This window comes from Canis aureus, chromosome 31, assembly GCF_053574225.1.
Source record: "Canis aureus isolate CA01 chromosome 31, VMU_Caureus_v.1.0, whole genome shotgun sequence".
Classification (NCBI taxonomy): domain Eukaryota; kingdom Metazoa; phylum Chordata; class Mammalia; order Carnivora; family Canidae; genus Canis; species Canis aureus.
This window is the reverse complement of record NC_135641.1, coordinates 26,909,809-26,928,244: the sequence shown is the minus strand read 5'-3', so window position 1 is coordinate 26,928,244 and position 18,436 is coordinate 26,909,809. Positions and strand designations below refer to the sequence as shown.

The window sequence follows — 18,436 nt, the reverse complement described above, 5'->3', positions numbered from 1 at the left end:
CTGCATTTTCAAGAGGCTGATGACAGATTAAAGGGCGTCTATTCCGGTGGGTCGGAGATGTAGTGGGAAGCACAGTGGTCTGAGCACCAAGTGCTGGAGACAGTACTAAGTTGCTATGGGATCTTAGGAAAACCGCACTGCCTCTTGGGGCCTCAGTTTCCTCGTCCTTCAAGTGCAAAGACTCCTTACAACCCGTGCAGAAATACATGATTCCAGGAGAGACCACGAAGGGAAGAAGGCGACACAAGAAGGGGACGGTGGAGGGACGGATGAGCCAAAGAGAGTCGAGTGTGTGCGAGGGACAGGAGGTGTCACGGGGATGGACAGCGAATGCCTTTTAGTGAGATAGCGACAGAAGTTGCAAATGAAACCGTGGGTCTCTTGAGGCCTCTATTTCTCTTCTGTACGGATTGTTAGTGTTTCCACGTACAGAGTCATTTGGGGGTAAATGTAGACTGAACCAATGGGAAGAGGAAGAAGAGGGAGGATGCAGATGGGAGGGGGCGAGGCCCTGATCCTTCCCAGGGGTCGCCCGGGGCGCAGGGGCGCGCGCACACACACACACACACACACACACACACACGCACACACACGCGGGGTCCCCGCTCCCCGCTCCCCGCCGCTGCCCCCGTCCGCCGCCAGGGGGCGCTGCGCTGCGGGCGGCGGGCGGCGGGCGGGGGGCGGAGCTGCTTTAAATCGCGGCGCCGCGCGGGTCGGAGCGCAGTCCCGGAGCCTGCGGCGCGGCTTCTCGGTCCCTTCTCCGGCGCCCGCCCGACCCCGGCCCCGACCCCGGCCCCGACCCCGACCCCCCGCTTCCGCGCGGGCGGCTGGCCGCGGTACCCCCGTCCGCCCCTGCCGGCTCCGCCCCGTGCACCTGCCACCTGCCTCCTGCCACCTGCCACCTGCCACCTGCCTCCTGCCTCCTGCCTCCTGCCACCTGCCAGCCGAGCGGCGCGGGCGCGGGCGCCGGGCGAGCCATGGCCAACGCGGGGCTGCAGCTCCTGGGCTTCCTGCTGGCCTTCCTGGGCTGGGTGGGCTCCATCGTCAGCACGGCGCTGCCCCAGTGGAAGATCTACTCGTACGCCGGCGACAACATCGTGACGGCCCAGGCCATCTACGAGGGGCTGTGGATGTCCTGCGTGTCGCAGAGCACCGGGCAGATTCAGTGCAAGGTCTTCGACTCGCTGCTGAATCTGAACAGTGAGTCCCCCCCTGCCCCCGGCCCCGGCCCCGGCCCCGGCCCCCAGCCCCAGCCCCAGCCCGGGGCTGCGCTCTGGGGGCACTGGCCACCGCTCGGCCCTGCGGCATCCTTACGTGGTCCTGAAACTTCAGCCTGACCATGCGCCTTGTCGTGAGGAAGCAGGAGCAAACTGTGGTTCTGGGGGGGAGAGATGCCCTGGTTTTTCCTCTAACTCGCCAGGTGACACTTCTGCTCTAGGTGTGGTCTCCTCTCAAATCCCCATGAAAGTGGGGTGCAGATTGAGGGGGGAAGGCCAGCCTCCAGCCTGGGCTCTTAGGCTCTCCCTGAATATCCTTAAGATTCTGTGTCCATTGAAGGATGGTGGGGTTTGGCCAAGAAAACAATCCGCTTTGAAAAGTTTGGTGCCTGGTAGCTTTTCTGGATTCTACGATTCATACATGATCCTAAAGTCTTAGGTAAATTGTGAGGGGGGGTGGGGGTGGGGATTTAAATCTATCTTTACTATGAATTTTCATAGTAAAAGTTACATTCCTACGTGGAATGTCCCAACCTGCTGCTCACACTTGAGCTTGAATCTTTCAAAAATCAAAAGTGATTTTTAACATCCTGTAAGTATGGGGAGGCTCCTTTCCATCCTCTTCCATGACTCCTTGAAGAAGCCTCTTGAGATCCCCCTGGGCGGTTTAGTTTTTCAAGCCAGGGGCCTGCAGAGGAGGCAGATTGCATAGTGTTGTTTTGGAAAAAGAAGGTTGATGGCAGATGGAAAAGGGTGACGGGAAAGAAAAGTTCTAAGCAAACTTTTACGAAGGAGAATGAGGGCACTGGAGAAGATGCAGCAGGGGAGACTCAGCTGATGAAGGCAGAGCTCAGCCAGGGAGGAAGGTAGAGAGAATTGGTGGGTCTTCTCCAAGCTTCCATCTTCCTTAATGGAATTTCTGGGCAGCACATGTCTGTTCTTCTGTCAAGTTGGAAAGAACTATGTAGAGAGAAATATTTCTCTCTTTTTAAAAAGATTTTATTTATTTTTGATAGACATAGAGAGAGAGGGGGGCAGAGACACAGGCAGAGGAGGGAGAGGCAGGCTCCATACAGGGAGCCCGATGTGGGACTCGATCCCAGGGCTCCAGCATCGCACCCTGGGCCAAAGGCGGACGCTAAACCGCTGAGCCACCCGGGGATCCCCAGAGAGAGAAATATTTCTAAGAATGATGGGAAGAAGGATGATAGGGTGGCCTTCTTACTTTTATTTTCTTAGGTAAAAGGTTTTGAGTGCCTTCTTAGAAACTCATTAAATTCCCACTTACTTAGGTCATAACCGTTCATGGCTGGAGTACCTTCCTTGAGATGCTACATCAGTTGTCTTGCCCCAGTGTCTCTCCTGCCCTGGAACTAACCTGAAGAAAAGCTTCCTTCGTCTTTGGCTGGATAAGCAAGCCTGTCCACCAGCCCACCTGGTGCACTGAGAGTGAGCCATTGTTGCCATTGCTCAAGCTTCCTTCCGTCGCCCTGTCCACCTCCTCTCTGTACTTTTGTCAAAAGCCATACAGCTGAGAGATATTAAATCTGTTCTGAAGCTGTTTAAACAGGTCGAACACCTGTTGGGATTTGGTTGGTCAGTGTGCATGGTGGTTTGAGTGTTGTCACTCCAACCTTTCAAAGTTCCCACATTAGGATCCCTTTTTACCATATATAAGAAGTGTATTAAGTACTTCCCTGTATATAATCATTGAATCTCTCCCCCACCCCATGAAAAGACAAAATGCGGGTAAGGAAATGGTGTCAGGCTTTCTGGGTGTCATGTCGAGGACTTGGCAGATGGAGAAGGTTTTAAGGCAATTCCAGAGGTCCCTGATTCTTCTGATCAAAACAGCTTATTTTCAATTTGGTTAAATAAGTTTCCTTTTATTTCTTTAGGTGACCAAATAGAATCCATTTGGGACCCCTGGGAGGCTCAGTGGTTAAGTGTCTGCCTTCGGCTTAGGGTATGATCCCGGGGTCCTGGGATCGAGTCCCACATCGGGCTCCCTACAGGGAGCCTGCTTCTCCCTCTGCCTATGTCTCTGCCTCTGTGTGTCTCTCATAAATAAATAAATAAAATCTTTTTTTAAAAAAGAATCCATGACCAGATTGAGCCATGCCATAAATACTCCCAGCAGGTCATCACTGTACATGATAATGTGTTAAAATGTTTTATTTTCATTTATTCCTAGTTAATATAGTTGTTATAGTTTTTGAAGCTGTAGCGGAAGAACTAAACAATACTTCTCTCCCCCATACGCATTTTTTTAACTGATTTTTTTAAACTTCAGATCAGATTCCTCTTTTTGTTTTGGTTAAAACCAGGATTTATTCAAAGTGGAGCTGAGTCCTTTCTCTCAAAACTGATTCCCAGAGGAGGGAGTCTTGACTCACAGGTGCTCTCCCAACCTGCCCATGACTCACTGGATGCCTTTTGAATGGAGCCCAGAGAACCTGTCTCTGTTTCTCTGCCTGAGCAGTGGTCCTCACTCTGCTCTGATGTAGAGACCTGGGTTTGGTGGTTTTGTGCAGTTTTGTGATTCATTACCTGGTTTTGGTGCAGTTTTGTGATATCTAGAAGAGAACAGGATTGTCTTATATGTAAGTAGTTTTCCTTGTAAAGGGTTACATCTCAGAAAGTGCTTGTAGCTGATAGCCTGGCTAGAAGTTTCCTGAGATTGTTCCTTGTTCTCTTTGCCAGTGGGGCCCACTTGGCATCTTAGAGAGGAGAGACAGAAGCACTAGATGTGTTAAAAGCCCTTGATCGCCTGTTCCCATAATGCCCGGGATCATACCCTAAGCCGAAGGCAGACACTTATGGTGACTAGTGTCAACCATAAAAAGCACATGACATTCATAAAAATATCTAAAGGGTGTTTAAACCAATAGAGGAAATGAGATACAACAGGGCTCCTTTTAGGTGGGTTTCTTGCAGAACCGTTTATAAAAATGTAACTGAGAAACTTCTCTGGGGGAGACAAAATGTTATGCTGCGTATTGTGAGACAATGTCATTTCCATCCCAAGTATGAGATGTTTATTTACACTGATGACTCCTGCAGCTGGGAGTTGGCATCTACAAAGCGGAGTGCAGTAGACTTTTTCTAGATTAAACTGTACATCTTGCCCTGTTGATCCAATTCTCAAACTTTTGGCAAGCTTGTGCCTATTTTAGGTACTTAGCCAATTGTTTCTCCTTGCTTGATTTTAATAGTTAGAGCTGTCCAAAGATTGGGCTATCCTAGGAGGCTGCATTGTGGGAGGTGTGCAAGCAGAGAAGTAAGCATTTTATAGGAATGTTGTAGGGAAAATCCAAGCACCAGACAAATGGAAGGTTAGGCCAGACTCTCTCTAAGTCTCATCTAACCTTGAGATTCTGTAATTTGTTTATAAGCTCCTCTAGCCTGTTCAACTTGCTTTGCATGAATCCACATGTGTGTAGGTGTGCTTAATGAGTATTGGTTGTCAGTGAGGTTTCCAAGCACTCTCCCCATGATGTCAGGCTCAATCAAAGAGACGAAATCACTGACTTGGATTTTAAACTTTTCAAAGTCTTGAAAACATAGGCAGAGAGGAAGGTACCCACTGACACTTCCCCAGACTGCATAATGCCTGCTACATCCCAAGGGTGTTCAATGGGCTATTAGTGTTCAAATCTGTTTCATGAACTAGTTTTGACTCTTGGAATGATGGAAGTAGAAGAAAACAATCCAAGCTTGAGATCAGAAGTTCTCAATTCTGACCCTGGTTTTAGTAATATACATACTAACCAGCTATGTATTATGGCAAGCCACTTGATTTCTCTGCGCTGAAGAGAAATAAAATAAGATTTATTTTACAAGCCTTACCTATATAATAGGGCAGGGTAAGAGGAATGGGGAGATGAATCCACGATTCATCCATCCACTCAACAAACGGAAGCCAGGCCTTATTCTTGCTCCCAGGGATGTCACTCAGATGATTTATAAGGTGGCAATGGTGATTCCTTCCAGTGTCAACATTCTTTGTTACTAACTGCCGTGATTGAACATGAAGAAGCAAGTGGTGGGGTTTAGGTTTCCTTGATTGGAGTGATGAGTAAGTGGTACTATAGAAGCATAAATTTAATCACGAGGCAATTTCTCTAAGGAAAAAAAGAAGTTAGCAAAACCACTCAAGACATCCTGAGAACTGGCAAGTCCTGCCTCCTCCCAAACACTTCAGTTACTGACTATAGTGGTGTATTGAGATCATACCCAGCGGCCACCAGCTTCTGCACCAGTACAATGGAAATCCTAACAATGCGAACTTGCGAGAAACTTTGAACTTGAGTCAAAGTGAAAAAGCCATGGGAGTATGGTTCTGTGACAGTCTGTGATGAGCTCATCTAACTGCGGAGAAGAAAACGTTTTAGTTCTAGTCACCCGATGCTCAGTTCATTTACTTGTCTAATACTTATTAAGCAACCACTCATGCAAAGGGGGGCTACATGAGGATGCAGATTTAATTAAAATTGCATACGACATAGGGTAATAATATAGCAATATGGCCAGTAAGTTGCATAAATGATGTCAGGTATTTATAGGAGATTCTAGTACTAATATAGTAAGACTTTTAAAAAACCATTAGAAAAAAAAATTGACATTCTTGTCTGTGCTTGTCTTTCTACACTTATGTTGATTAACCCAACTGTAGTAGATCAGTAACTTCTTACTCATTTCTTGTCTTGTAAGTAGAGATCTTTGTAAGTATATTTTCAAATTATACTTTCAGGTTGAAAGTGGTGAGAACTCCTTAGGGAGTCTTTAATCTCAAGATTATCGGTCTAGCTAAATGTAATTAAAAGACTGCCTCCTCTCTCTACTGCTGAATAATGACGAGAAACAATACTGTCGGTTTTTGAATGTTTGCTAACCATTTTCTCCACAGACAACTTTAGTCAGTGATAATAATATTGTAGCGGCATCTCCAAATTTAAAGGGCCAGGAAAGGAACATATTTGCTTCTAGAGTAGATCTAATTAGACAAGCTCAGAGTTAAAATTCAAGGTTATTCTGTATCTCTCAGGCTCAAAATGTTATTTTGTGGCTTGCAAATATTTCTCAATTTCTCTACCCTGCTGAGCATCATTCCACTAGGAGAAAAACTTTCTCAGAAGCTCATCTGATGCAGAATTTAAAAATTTTTGAAAATTAAAAAAAAATAATCAAGTTAAGCAAAATGTGTGATCTGTTCCCTCCTTGTATAAGTTTCCGACGTTTAATGATTGAAATCAAGTCTGGCTTTATATAGCAAAATTTTATTTTGCTGAGGCATTTCTCAGTAGTATATCAAAGATTAAGCTAACCACAAGAGAGTATTTTTTCCCCTATTGTATTAGTGCAATTTTGAAAAAGTAAAAACATGTTCTAATTTGAATTAATTGAACACAGATTGAATAATCATGTAGCCTGCCAGGTATTATTCTTAGTGTGTTTTGGATAGAACAAATATCTGGCCCAAGACATCAAGGAGCTCACAATTACATATTTTAGATCTCTGACTTAAAAGACTTCCATAAGACCTTAATTTGAAGGATTCATCTGGTTCCAGTTTAAAACTGTGCAATTTAGATTCTATCTCTACATAAAACCCTCATAACTTGTAATACAACACTTGCTTACTCTGACTTTGTAATCCATTGTTACATATGCCTGACTAGTGAGTTTTGATGTTGTTCTAATTCTCAGCCTTTTTTTTTAAATATCCCTCCTCCACCCCTACATATCACTATAGTTAAGAGTTCATCTAACTGTCTCCAATGGAGCAAGATGAGATTTTGTGTTTGAGGTCCATCCAGTATTGTAAAATACAAAAAAAAAAAAAAAAAAATTTGTAAGTCAATGGATGCCAAAATGTAAATGAAAAATATTACTTTGCAAAATAATGCTATTTCTTTATCAGATTTTTAATAATAAATTTATTTTTATTGTTCAATTTGCCAACATACAGAATAACACCCAGTGCTCATCCCGTCAAGTGCCCCCCTCAGTGCCCACCACCCAGTCACCCCCACCCCCCGCCCTCCTCCCCTTCCACCACCCCTAGTTCGTTTCCCAGAGTTAGGAGTCTTCCATGTTCTGTCTCCCTTTCTGATATTTCCTATCAGATTTTTAAAGATGAAACACGGTCCCCTGATCTATATAGCTTATATGATTCCTAAGGATTTTCCCCCCCATTTTCTCCATTATTTTTTGTACATGATACAAATACATCACATTTTGTAAAGAAATAAAACATGGGGGGTTGTAGCAAACAGAACAAAATATCTGCCTCCCCCTCCCCTTTGGAAACTTTGTGAAAGAGGTGGAAAGAATAAAATGGATATGGCATGAATCCCCTGTGCTTTCCTGGCGAACTTGAAGAGAACAAGATTAGAGATGGGAACTGTGAATGTTAGATCATTCCAGGTGAGCACAGATGGAGCCCTGGTGTGGTTTATCTCTGTGCGCTCCCTGCCTGGGTGGTTTTATACAAGTCTGACTCATGAGACCGAGAGGCCCAGGAGACTAGACTCCTCGTGAGGAATACCTTGTGATCCAAGTGCTCAGACCTGCTGGGCTGGTGGCCTGCTGTTTTTATGTGAAGTGCAGATCAGAATAATTATTATAGGAGCTGGGTCAGGTTGGAAGCCCTACAACTCAAACAAAGTGGAAAACTTGGAGAGAGATCAGAGATTAACCATAAAGGTGATTAATAAAGGTTGGAAAACTGAACGTTTATGAGAAAAACAGCGGAAGTGGCCGAGAGATGTGGAAGACTGAATATATCTGAAGGATTATCATAGGAAGAATATTTACTAATTGTGTTCCTTGTACTGAAGGCAAAAATCCTGTTACCCCTTTTTTAAAACCCTACAATGACTTCTGACTATGCTTAGAATAAACACATAACACCTTACTGTAGCTTGCAAAACCCTGTAGGGCCTCTACTTTCTGATCACCCTCTAAATGCACCTCATTTTGTCACATTCTGACATCCTCCAGTAGAGTGGCCAGCTGTCCTCATTCGTCCAGGATTCAGGTTCTTCTTAGCAGGTAGGACTTGTAGTTTTAAAACCAAGACAGTGCCAGGCAAACAGACGGGCCGTCGTCTTATCCTCCTGGCACATGGATTATCTTTGTGATTTTTAGTTATCTCTTCTTCCAGCATTCTTTTGCCTGAAATGCTTTTCTTCTGAGTGGCATTTAGGACCAAATCTGAAATTTGTGTTTCGTATAAGAACTTAAGTTATTTCACTTTTCAATCTCCTGTTACGTAATGATTGTCTTTGCAAAGACTATTGGTAAATCAGAAGGAAGGACACGCCATAACGGTGGATTCTTTGGTACTTTCCTCCTCTTACCACAGTATTGTTTGTGATCCAAGGAAGAAGTCTTAGGCTAATCTTATAAGCAGCTTCAGTTCCCAGGAAACCCACAGTCCATGGAACATGTGTTTTGATTCAGCAATTCTTATCGCCTGGAATCTTAAGAGAAGTGTGTAGGTAGGGTGCATGTGCACCCACACAAGTTTACGGGAAGCTGGATATGTAAGGGGATATGTATCTGTTTTGCTGTTTACTTAAATCAAATAAAAATGCATCTTGGCTTCCAAAATATCTCTCAAGTACAGTAAAAAAAAAAAAAAAAAAAAAGCTTTTGATTCTTCTTAGAAAGAGGTCATTGTGATTTTAGCAGAGATTGTCTGGTTATGGCAAGGATGTAAGTATTAAATTAAAATCGAATGTTTTAGAAACCTTTACAGTTCATTATGATTGGAAATGTAAGTTTTCAACCCCGAACATCATAGGACTGAGCTTAGATATCAATTTGACAGTGAGATACAAAGCTTTTCCATCATGTCAGCCACTTTCAAAGACCATCAACAAGTAAGTTGTTCCAACTTCCTGGTTAGAGATATCATCATTCACACTTTACATAATAGAAACTTGGTCCCAAAGAATAATAAGTAGCTTACCCAAGATAGCACGGTTTGTTACAATGTAAATAATAGTTATGCATGCAAAAATAATTGTCACATGTTAACACTGTCAATAAGATAATGATCTTTATCTGAAGGAGGAAACAAATCTAGAATTAATCAAACTCATTTACCCAGAGTAGTTTCAGATCATTTTTTTTTTTAAATCTGTGCCTTTATATCACAATGATGGTGTCATGTTTATATTCCATAAGAAACATACTGGCATAACCTCCTGAAGCTGACTCTACCATGATTTAGTATACCAACGACAACAACAGGAAATGAGAAAATTAGTGGAATCTTGAGAAATACTGCATTAATTTATTGTCAGCTATTTTACAACATGACAGTTTAATAGTTTTGAATACTAGTGATATCTCTAGTATGAAACTACCCTGTTCCAAAGTAACATCTCAAAGGTTATTTTTCTTTGTTCTAAGAAAATAGCATTTATATCCCCCAGCCCCAACCCAGTCACTGGAGATGCAAATATTACTTATCCAGCCATGATAATCTTTGAGAAATTCATTACTTATCTTCCAAATTTACTTGTTTTTTTTTTCTGAAGCTTGATGATTGGAATATAAAGCTGTTGACTATTACCAAAGTATCTTGTAAGCCATTTTAATTATAAATGGTTTAACATTAAGGATAATGCATATGATTGTTATTTCAGAATTAAAATACTCTGTTCGTGAGGATTAAAGATGTATTAGTTCTGCTAAACCTATTCAACCAGACCATTAATTATTTTTCCAGAGGATTTGAAGTTCATATTGAAAACAAAATGTGAGGGCTGGAGGGCTTCTTATTCATCATGCAGCCAGGCATTTATTTTTCTGGAGTGGAAATTGTGTTGGTCACCTGCAGAAACATCACTAGAACTGGGGTCTCCTGACTCCTCGTTCTTATTTATCTTTTCCATTCAATATTAAAATATACATGGCCTTCAGTCACCCTCCTCTTGTTGGCCTAGGCATGTTTTTTTACGTGTTCTAAAATGTTTCCCACCAGGTACTTTGCAAGCAACCCGTGCTTTGATGGTGATTGGTATCCTGCTGGGACTTATAGCCATCTTTGTGGCCACTATTGGCATGAAGTGTATGAAGTGCATGGAAGACGATGAGGTGCAGAAGATGCGGATGGCTGTCATTGGGGGAGTGATATTTCTTATTGCAGGTAAGAGAGGCCCTGTCCCCCTTTCACCTTACTTGTCTGTCTCTGGCATGGGTAAAGATATAGTTTTCAGTTTCTGTAGGTTTTGTTGTATTTGTTGTACCTGGATTGAATTTTTCAGTTTCTTTAAAATCTTGAAGACATAGAAACCTTAAGTCTAGTTGACTTTGACATTCTCAAATAGGATCCAAATGAAAAACTGAGATCTGTGCTCATGGTAGGCAGGTCTATTCATTGAGGTTCCAGGTGCCAACTGATTTGCTAGAACCAGTCTTCCAGGTGAAGAGAGATAGTTTCTATTTCGCAAACACTAAGAAACTATTCTATAAAATTCAGAAGATTTCTGTAGTGTCTCCACAGGCATTATGTGGCAAAGATGGGGAGTTATGACAGAGGATGTGAAGAATATGTGAATCGTACAGGTCTGTGAGGAATGGATGGAACTGGGATTTGGGGAGAAAAATGAGGACAACATTTCAGGTAGACAGATCTGATTCCAGAATAAACAGGATGTATTATAGATACAAGAAGAGAAAGGCCAAATGGAGTGGAGGTAGAAGGTTGGAATGACAGAAAATTAGGTTAGATGAGTTAAGAAAGAGAAAACTTTGGTAAAGGAATGAAATTACATTTTCCATAGAAAATACATATGTGTGGGCAGCCGGGGTGGCTCAGTGGTTTAGCGCAGCCTTCAGCCCAGGGCATGACCCTGGAGACCTGGGATCGAGTCCCACATGGGGCTCCCTGCTTCTCCCTCTGCCTGTGTCCCTGCCCTTCTCCCTCTCTCTATCTCTCATGAATAAATAAATAAAATCTTAAAAAAAGAAAATACATATGTGTTCGTTTTATTCAAGTGCTGATTGATGAGTTACATATGTGAACTTTGAGAAAACGAGTACCAGAAAAAGACATGGTTGGTTTCATTATAAAACCATATGATAAGGATTATATTAAATAATATAGTATGTATGTATGCATATAAAATAATAAAGGGATCAGTCTTTCAGTTCACTCAGATTAACTCCTATCAGGAAAAGCATGAGCAGCATTTTATTCCCAACCATTTGGTCCCAAAGGCCATGAATAAACATACTGTGTAGCATCCCTCCCTCGCTTGCCCTCTTATAACTCCTGTAAGTGACTGCAACACCCCCACTTCCATTTCAGGGACTTCCTAGGGAGTGAGGGCAGCAGGTTCCAGAACATTCTCATGGTCTGAGCAGCCAAAAGCAGTAGTGTTTTCTGTCAAGTATTAGAGGCAATTAGATTAGACTGGGTTTTTGTTTTTGTTTTTGTTTTTGTTTTGGGGGGAAAGAGGGAAAGAGGAAATAGCATGGAAATATTTAATCTGTTTATATTGATGACTTTGTATGATTACTATAAAAAGAAGTTATTTAATTTCCTTAGATAAGAGATATTGAGATACTTTATACTTCTTATAAATGATAGAAGTAATTATGTTGGCAGAGTAGTTTCCCTAGTAATACTGAAATAAGAGATGCTTGGAAATTGAGAGTAAGCTGTGTAAATTGATCCAGTATGGTACCTCAGCAAATCCCAAGGCAGTACCTGGTGTGTCTGACCAGCAGGACAGTACGATTTGGGTGGTTGGATTTGTACTGAGACAGGTCCTGGTCTTCCCTGCTGTCTACTTGTTTACTTTCCTTTGACCCCACAGAAATGTAAATTTTGAATTTTGGTCAAGATAAATGTGGAAGGGTTTTCATCTTCCCTTTTGCAAGGATCTCTGTCTATACTAATACAGACATCAGTTTTATCAAAAGTTGCTTAGTACATTATGTGCAAAAATATCTTTGAAGATCTTAACTGTTATCAACCTGTTGAATTGTTTCCAAAAAAGCATTAATTGTGCCCATAACCTTGGACCGTAAATGAATAAGGTGACATGAAGAGTATAAACCTTGCCCAACTTCAAACTGATTTTTTGTCTGTCTTTACAGAATATTTGGAATAAATCATGTCCGCATCTCGCATCTTCCTAAGTTAAAATTGTCTAAATTAAAACTGACTAAATTTAAAATGTCAGCACTATTGATGAGATTTAATTCTTGTAAAATGCTTTTATATTTAATGGGCTGTGTATTTACGTTCATTGTTTCATAGTGATTAACAGTCTCTTGTTTTGAATTTCTGTAGGTCTGGCTGTTTTAGTTGCCACAGCATGGTATGGCAATAGAATTGTTCAAGATTTTTATGACCCTATGACCCCGGTCAATGCCAGGTAATGCTATTCATGCATAAAATAATTTGTTCTCTGAGAAAATACCCTTTCTGTCTCCTGCCAAGTCCAGCTAGTGCCATAACTTCTCAGATTTGCTTTCTAGAACTTTATGAAATTTTAGTCAAACCTGAAGATAGTCTAAAAGGCCTTCTGTCTCCTGCCAAGTCCAGCTAGTGCCATAACTTCTCAGATTTGCTTTCTAGAACTTTATGAAATTTTAGTCAAACCTGAAGATAGTCTAAAAGGCCTGTGACTCATGTTAAAATGAGCTTCGTTATTGCTTTAACAGCCTATATTGATGACAAAATGTACTTAAAAGTAGAAAATTTCTAGGCTCTGTACTTTCCAACTGTGCACTGGATCTTTTTTCTTGTTCATTTTTTTAATATCAATAAAGATGTTAACATATTTAACATTTCTTTTTTGAGGTATGTCCTAATACTTACAACACTTAATTAAGTGATTTGTGTGTGTGTGTGTGTGTGACTTAACACATGGTTAATGATTGATCGAAAAAATAACACTACTGTAGGGGTTGATGAATAATACTTCATTCCCAATAGATTAATTTTATTTAGGAAGACACAATTTAACTTATTTATGAGAAAAGTAAGTTGAAATACACTTTGAAACTTTATGCTCCATCACAACTATAAAATTGGCTTTGCTAAAGTCATTTTTGTTTACATTGTGAGTTGTAGAAAAGAAAGAGCTGATTCTGGGCTCTCATGTAACAACAGTCTTTGACCAGGGTCAAGGCTCTTTGTCTCACTGTGTTCACATCATTAAAGCCTAATAACTTCATTCAGAGTCAGGATGTTAAGGTGTAATTATTGTTTGTTGAGTGCTAAGAAGAATCCCTGTGGTCAAGAGATAAGACATGCTTCTCTTCATATAACCGCCCTTACCAGGAGAACATATCCTGCAGTGATCATGGTCATGTTGGAGCCTATTTCCTAAGACTTACAACATAGGAACAGAAACTGCAAGAGGTCAATAGGCTACATTTTTACCAGTAATGGATGTGGAAGCACTTTATAAATTGCTTGGCTCTATATTTGTGTCACATTGTCTCCCATGATCCTATAAGCTGTCCAGTGAGGCAGGTGGAATTATTGTGCTTTAAGAGAAGCAGAAATTTAAGGTTGGGAGGTGGCATTACTAGCCAAGAGTGCAGCAGTAGAGAGTCTGCATCAGGACTCAGGGCCAGGCCTCCCCTGGTCTGCCATCATTCACAGAGCGTCTCCCCAAGAGTCCGGCTCCATACATCCACATGTATCAGCTTAATCTAGAATGGTCTATGGATTGTTTACAAGTTGTTTTTTATGAAGCCATACATTTCTGATTTCAGTGTGTAGGTACCTAGGATCAATTATTGAAAATTCTAATAGTCCCCATTGCTTGCCAGCAATTTATAGGACACCATTGCTACTTGGCAATAGCATAATTGTTAAGTTTTAGCCTGGGAATCATAAACATGCTTCACAATTGTTCTCCATGTGGTAAAGTCTTTGGAAATACTGTGTGATTAACCTGGTGCTGCCTGCCATATTGCCTGAGCTACTATTGCAAAGTATCTGCAACTGCAATGTAAACATTCTGGTGTATCTGTAGTCATGAACCTTAGAGTGCTTCCCCAAAGGGATCATGGGGGATTTTTTTTTCCCTAGTGGAAAAATATATAATGAATATTATATTGATTTCCTTCCTTAATTATATTACAAAAGTTCCCAGTGATTCATTAATGAAACAAATGCATTGTCTTTGCAGGTATGAATTTGGTCAGGCTCTCTTCACTGGCTGGGCTGCTGCCTCTCTCTGCCTTCTGGGAGGTGCCCTGCTTTGCTGCTCCTGTCCCCGAAAAACAACATCTTACCCAACACCACGGCCCTATCCAAAACCTGCGCCTTCCAGTGGGAAAGACTACGTGTGACATGGAAGCAAAAGGAGATGACGTTGTTGACACAAAGAGGAAATGGACATCGAAATACTGTTATTGACATTAAGACCTCAGACTCTTGACTTTTGTAGTCTGAACTGTGGTATTGCAAACAACAGACAAATGCAAAAACAAAACAAAAAACATATTTTTTTAAAATATGCATCGCTAAAAATGCCTTAGTCTCATTTTATCTCCTTTCCTCAATATGGGAGGGAAGTCTTTTCCATTTTTGTTACTGTTTCCCACCGAGTAATCATCTCAAACATGGGGAGGGGGAGCTCCTTAAATATATATATAGATATGTACATATACATGTTTTTCTATAAAAAGTTAGATAGCAAAAACTCTTATCATTATGTTGGTACCAGGATACTTAAAATATATCTAAAATAGAAAAAAATATTTAATTCTATATTGATTAAAAAAGCAGTTTATTGGCATATTTCCCTTCTTCTATATGGACATATATAATAGGTCAAATATAATTTTCCATCTTTCATCAGCTGTTAGTGTCTTCGACAAAAGACCTAACCTGCTTTACCAAGTATGAGGTTTTTCACTTCTTCATGTGCTTCTTTTATATTATTTTTATTACAACCTTATAGCATGTGCTTTCATCGTTCTTCGTGCTTTTTTTTATGAGGCTGAGCTTAAATCTTGAATGTGATAACACATTTCATATGCCTATGATATCATTCCTGGGGTCAGGAAGAGTCTCTTATAAATCAGAGCTTTGGGAGCATGTCTTTCTGCAAGACCAGATGATCTATTCTTGTTGACCTTCCCACACGCTTTCTGTACTCTGACCTACAAGGCTCTTATTTGCTTTGAAAATATTTGTCTGATTGACTTGCTGTGTGCTGCTTTCCCAGGTGTTGTAACACAATTTTATTGATTGAATTTTTAAGCTACTTATCCACAGTTGTATATCCCTGCAAACTATCTTTTCTCCCCCACCCCCCCTCCACTGTATTGTTCTCTCATATGTAATTATCGTATAGTTTACCTCTTTCTAGAGAAAAAAAATGGCTCACGTGTCTGTTTGTCTGAATGAAGTACTAGACTTCCTGTAGTGATAATCTGATGACAAGTATTCTCTCTCAGGCTGTAAGCGAGTCACTTAATCTTTCTCCTCTTTTCCCATCTGTCAAATTGAGATAATGATACTTAACCATCTGGTAGAGGCGGTGTGAGTATTAATTAGTTGATATTATGCTCATTCTTTGAACATGAACTATGCGTAAGTAGTGTTTTTATTTGCTCAATTGGCTGTTAAGTCACTGAATCAAACCTATGCACATATTTTTATATCGTTCAGCACCTTCCTTTCTTCAGTGGCCTATTTCCTTTCTCTGAGCTGTGTCCAGCCTAGCTCTTGGTTCTCTGCTCCATTTGAACAATTGCTCTTAGTTTTCCTATCTGAGAAATTGCTACTTCACTTGAGCAAGATGATGTAATGGAAAGGTGTTGGCTTTGGTGTCTGGAGACCTGCTTTGAGTCTTGGTGCTATCAATTACTGTGTGAGTTTGGGCAAGGCACTTGGCTGCCCTAGATTTATTGTCTCATCTGTAAAAAGGGGATTGTAATTCTGGACCTGCCTACCTCACAGGGCTGTTGTGGGGATCCGGTAAGATGCAATACATGTAAATGTCATTTTATAAGGTTAAAAAATAAAAAGTATACTGTATGGGGGAAAGGGTTAAGGATTTAAGTGCATCAGTTTGGGATTACTTTTCAAATCCCTGAAAAGAGAGAAGTTCTAAGAAATGGGTTTCTTGCCTTAATCTCTCATGTGATGGAAGACTAAAGTGAAATTCAGCTTACTAAATGAAAAAAAATTCTAAGGAAATCTTAGTTTCTTCAATCAGTATGGCCTGATGCTTTTTGTGGCTAAGCTTTTCTCCTTTCAGTAATGCAGACTTGACCTAGGACAAGTTTGCAGGTGTAATGGGTAAAACAGAAGTGTAAGCATCAGCAAAGCCAAAGTATGGAAGTTTTTTTTTTTTTTTTTGAATTATAATAATTTGAAGGGTATACAAGGTGAGTTTCTGTTAAGTGATGCTATCAGAGTTGTAGCTATTAGCTGGCAGTTAGCACCTCTCAAATAGGTAGTTTGGGAATAGTAATTCATAGTGAACCCACATCGGGGGAGTTATCCAAAGGACTGCATCATGTGATGATAAGAACCAGTAAATTTTAGTATGTCTACCGAACCTGAGACTGTATGTACCTAGAAGGTATAATTCAAACAGCCTTTGCTTCATACAAAGCTTCTAATGATGTCTGAGTATAAATGCATGGTGGCTACTAGTTGCTAAGCTCTACAGAGAAATTGATAGTCCAAAATGGCCAACAGAATTGTTACACCAGAATTTATCCAATTTTGATATTTTTGTACTCTGCTTCTGTGCCTGGAAACAGACAAATAGATATTTTGGAGTTTTGTAATGGGAATTTGTATAAAGCATTACTCTTTTTCAATAAATTGTGTTTTTTTTTAAGATTTTATTTATTTATTCATGAGAGACACACACAGAGAAAGGCAGAGACATAGGCAGAAAGAGAAGCAGACTCCCTGTGGGGAGCCCAATGCAGGACTCCATCCCAGGACCACGGGATTGTGACCTGAACGGTAGGCAGATGGTCTACCACTGAGCCACCTAGGCGTCCCAAAATTGTGTTTTTTAATAAAAAACAAACAAACAATAAATCCTTAGCTTGTTTTTCTGATTATTTCAAGATCACCATGCTTTGAAGATGATATGGTTTGGGATAGGATCTGACTCACTCTATGTTCCTAGGAAAGCACTCTTGTGCCTCTGGGCCATCTGTCCCAGAGTAGTTGAGTGACTCTGCCCACTTGAATGTCCCTTTTTTTCTCTCAAACTGAGTTTCTTTCTCATCAAGGCTAGTGACAGAAGAGAATGCCAAGAGAAGTTACTTTATTTTCCTCATCCACAAACAGGGGATATGCTACAAAGAATGACTAAATAGTAAAATAGCTGGAAAGCATTGTGCAAGCTTAAGCTGGTTGTGTTCCTCAGAAGGTGGAAGAGTGACAGACTGGAGGCTAGAAACCCATTATCCTTTTTGTAATGATTATCATCAAAACCACCTTGGAGGAAAGCAAGTGATGAAGCACATTTACGCACTATCTGAAAATATCAATAATTGATAATGCTTTAATTGTAATCTCTCCCTGGGCAATTTTCCTCTTAACAAGAGAGGCTTGTCCACAAAAATTGCAGCTCTGTGTGCAATTTCAGCATCAGCAGACTGGGTGAGAGAGGGGCTAAGTTCTGTTGGATCTGAACTGTAAAGCAGTTGCATCAGAATCCCCACTTTTCCTGCAGAATTTAAATCTCTGGGGGTGGGGTCCAGGCCCATGATGTTTGAGAGCAAATAAAATGCCTAAGTGCTCCTGCCAAGAACTCTTAAGGGAAAAACATGGATTGTAAATTATGTCAAGTAGAATCCTCTTCTGGGTGAGCTCATCCTTGCTGGATGCCTTTATTCTGGGCACTGTTTGACTTTCCCTTTCCTCACGTAGCACTTCCTGTATGGATGTGTGTCCTGGTTCAGAGAAAACTCCATGCCATTTTTATATTGCCCACTTTTTCAAGCCTGTTGCTAATCCTAATAAAGTCTGTAGTGAATTCTCTCTCTTCTCCTTGCAAGCGCAGAAGGGTAAGATTTCTGCACTCCCTCCTCTCCCACACCAGACATACTCATGCCCCCAGCCTGCCCTAAAATCTCAGCAATTAGCTGGTACCATGGAAACTGACAGAAGTCATTACAGATTCTTAAGTTGTATGGGAGCAGCTTGTTGAATCCAAAAATAATCAAAACCTTCTCAATGCTCTAATCTCTGCAAA

The 18,436-nt window shown here is 41.0% G+C and overlaps 1 protein-coding gene across 1 annotated transcript; it reads left to right on the top strand.

Annotated features, from left to right (window-relative positions):
- Positions 1-801: 801 nt before the first annotated feature.
- CLDN1 (claudin 1) lies at positions 802-17,062 on the top strand. Its single transcript, XM_077880077.1, has 4 exons — positions 802-1,200; positions 10,216-10,380; positions 12,535-12,619; positions 14,390-17,062. Exons 1-4 carry the CDS (start codon positions 978-980, stop codon positions 14,550-14,552), a joined length of 636 nt encoding a protein of 211 aa, XP_077736203.1. The 5' UTR covers positions 802-977; the 3' UTR covers positions 14,553-17,062.
- Positions 17,063-18,436: the final 1,374 nt, after the last annotated feature.

Bases quoted from the DNA above. Each gene is read 5' to 3' on its own strand.
- CLDN1 (XM_077880077.1), top strand. From the start codon at position 978: ATGGCCAACGCGGGGCTGCAGCTCCTGGGCTTCCTGCTGGCCTTCCTG. The intron at 10,381-12,534 runs GTAAGAGAGGCC...GAATTTCTGTAG, and splicing joins AGTGATATTTCTTATTGCAG to GTCTGGCTGTTTTAGTTGCC. The intron at 12,620-14,389 runs GTAATGCTATTC...TTGTCTTTGCAG, and splicing joins ATGACCCCGGTCAATGCCAG to GTATGAATTTGGTCAGGCTC.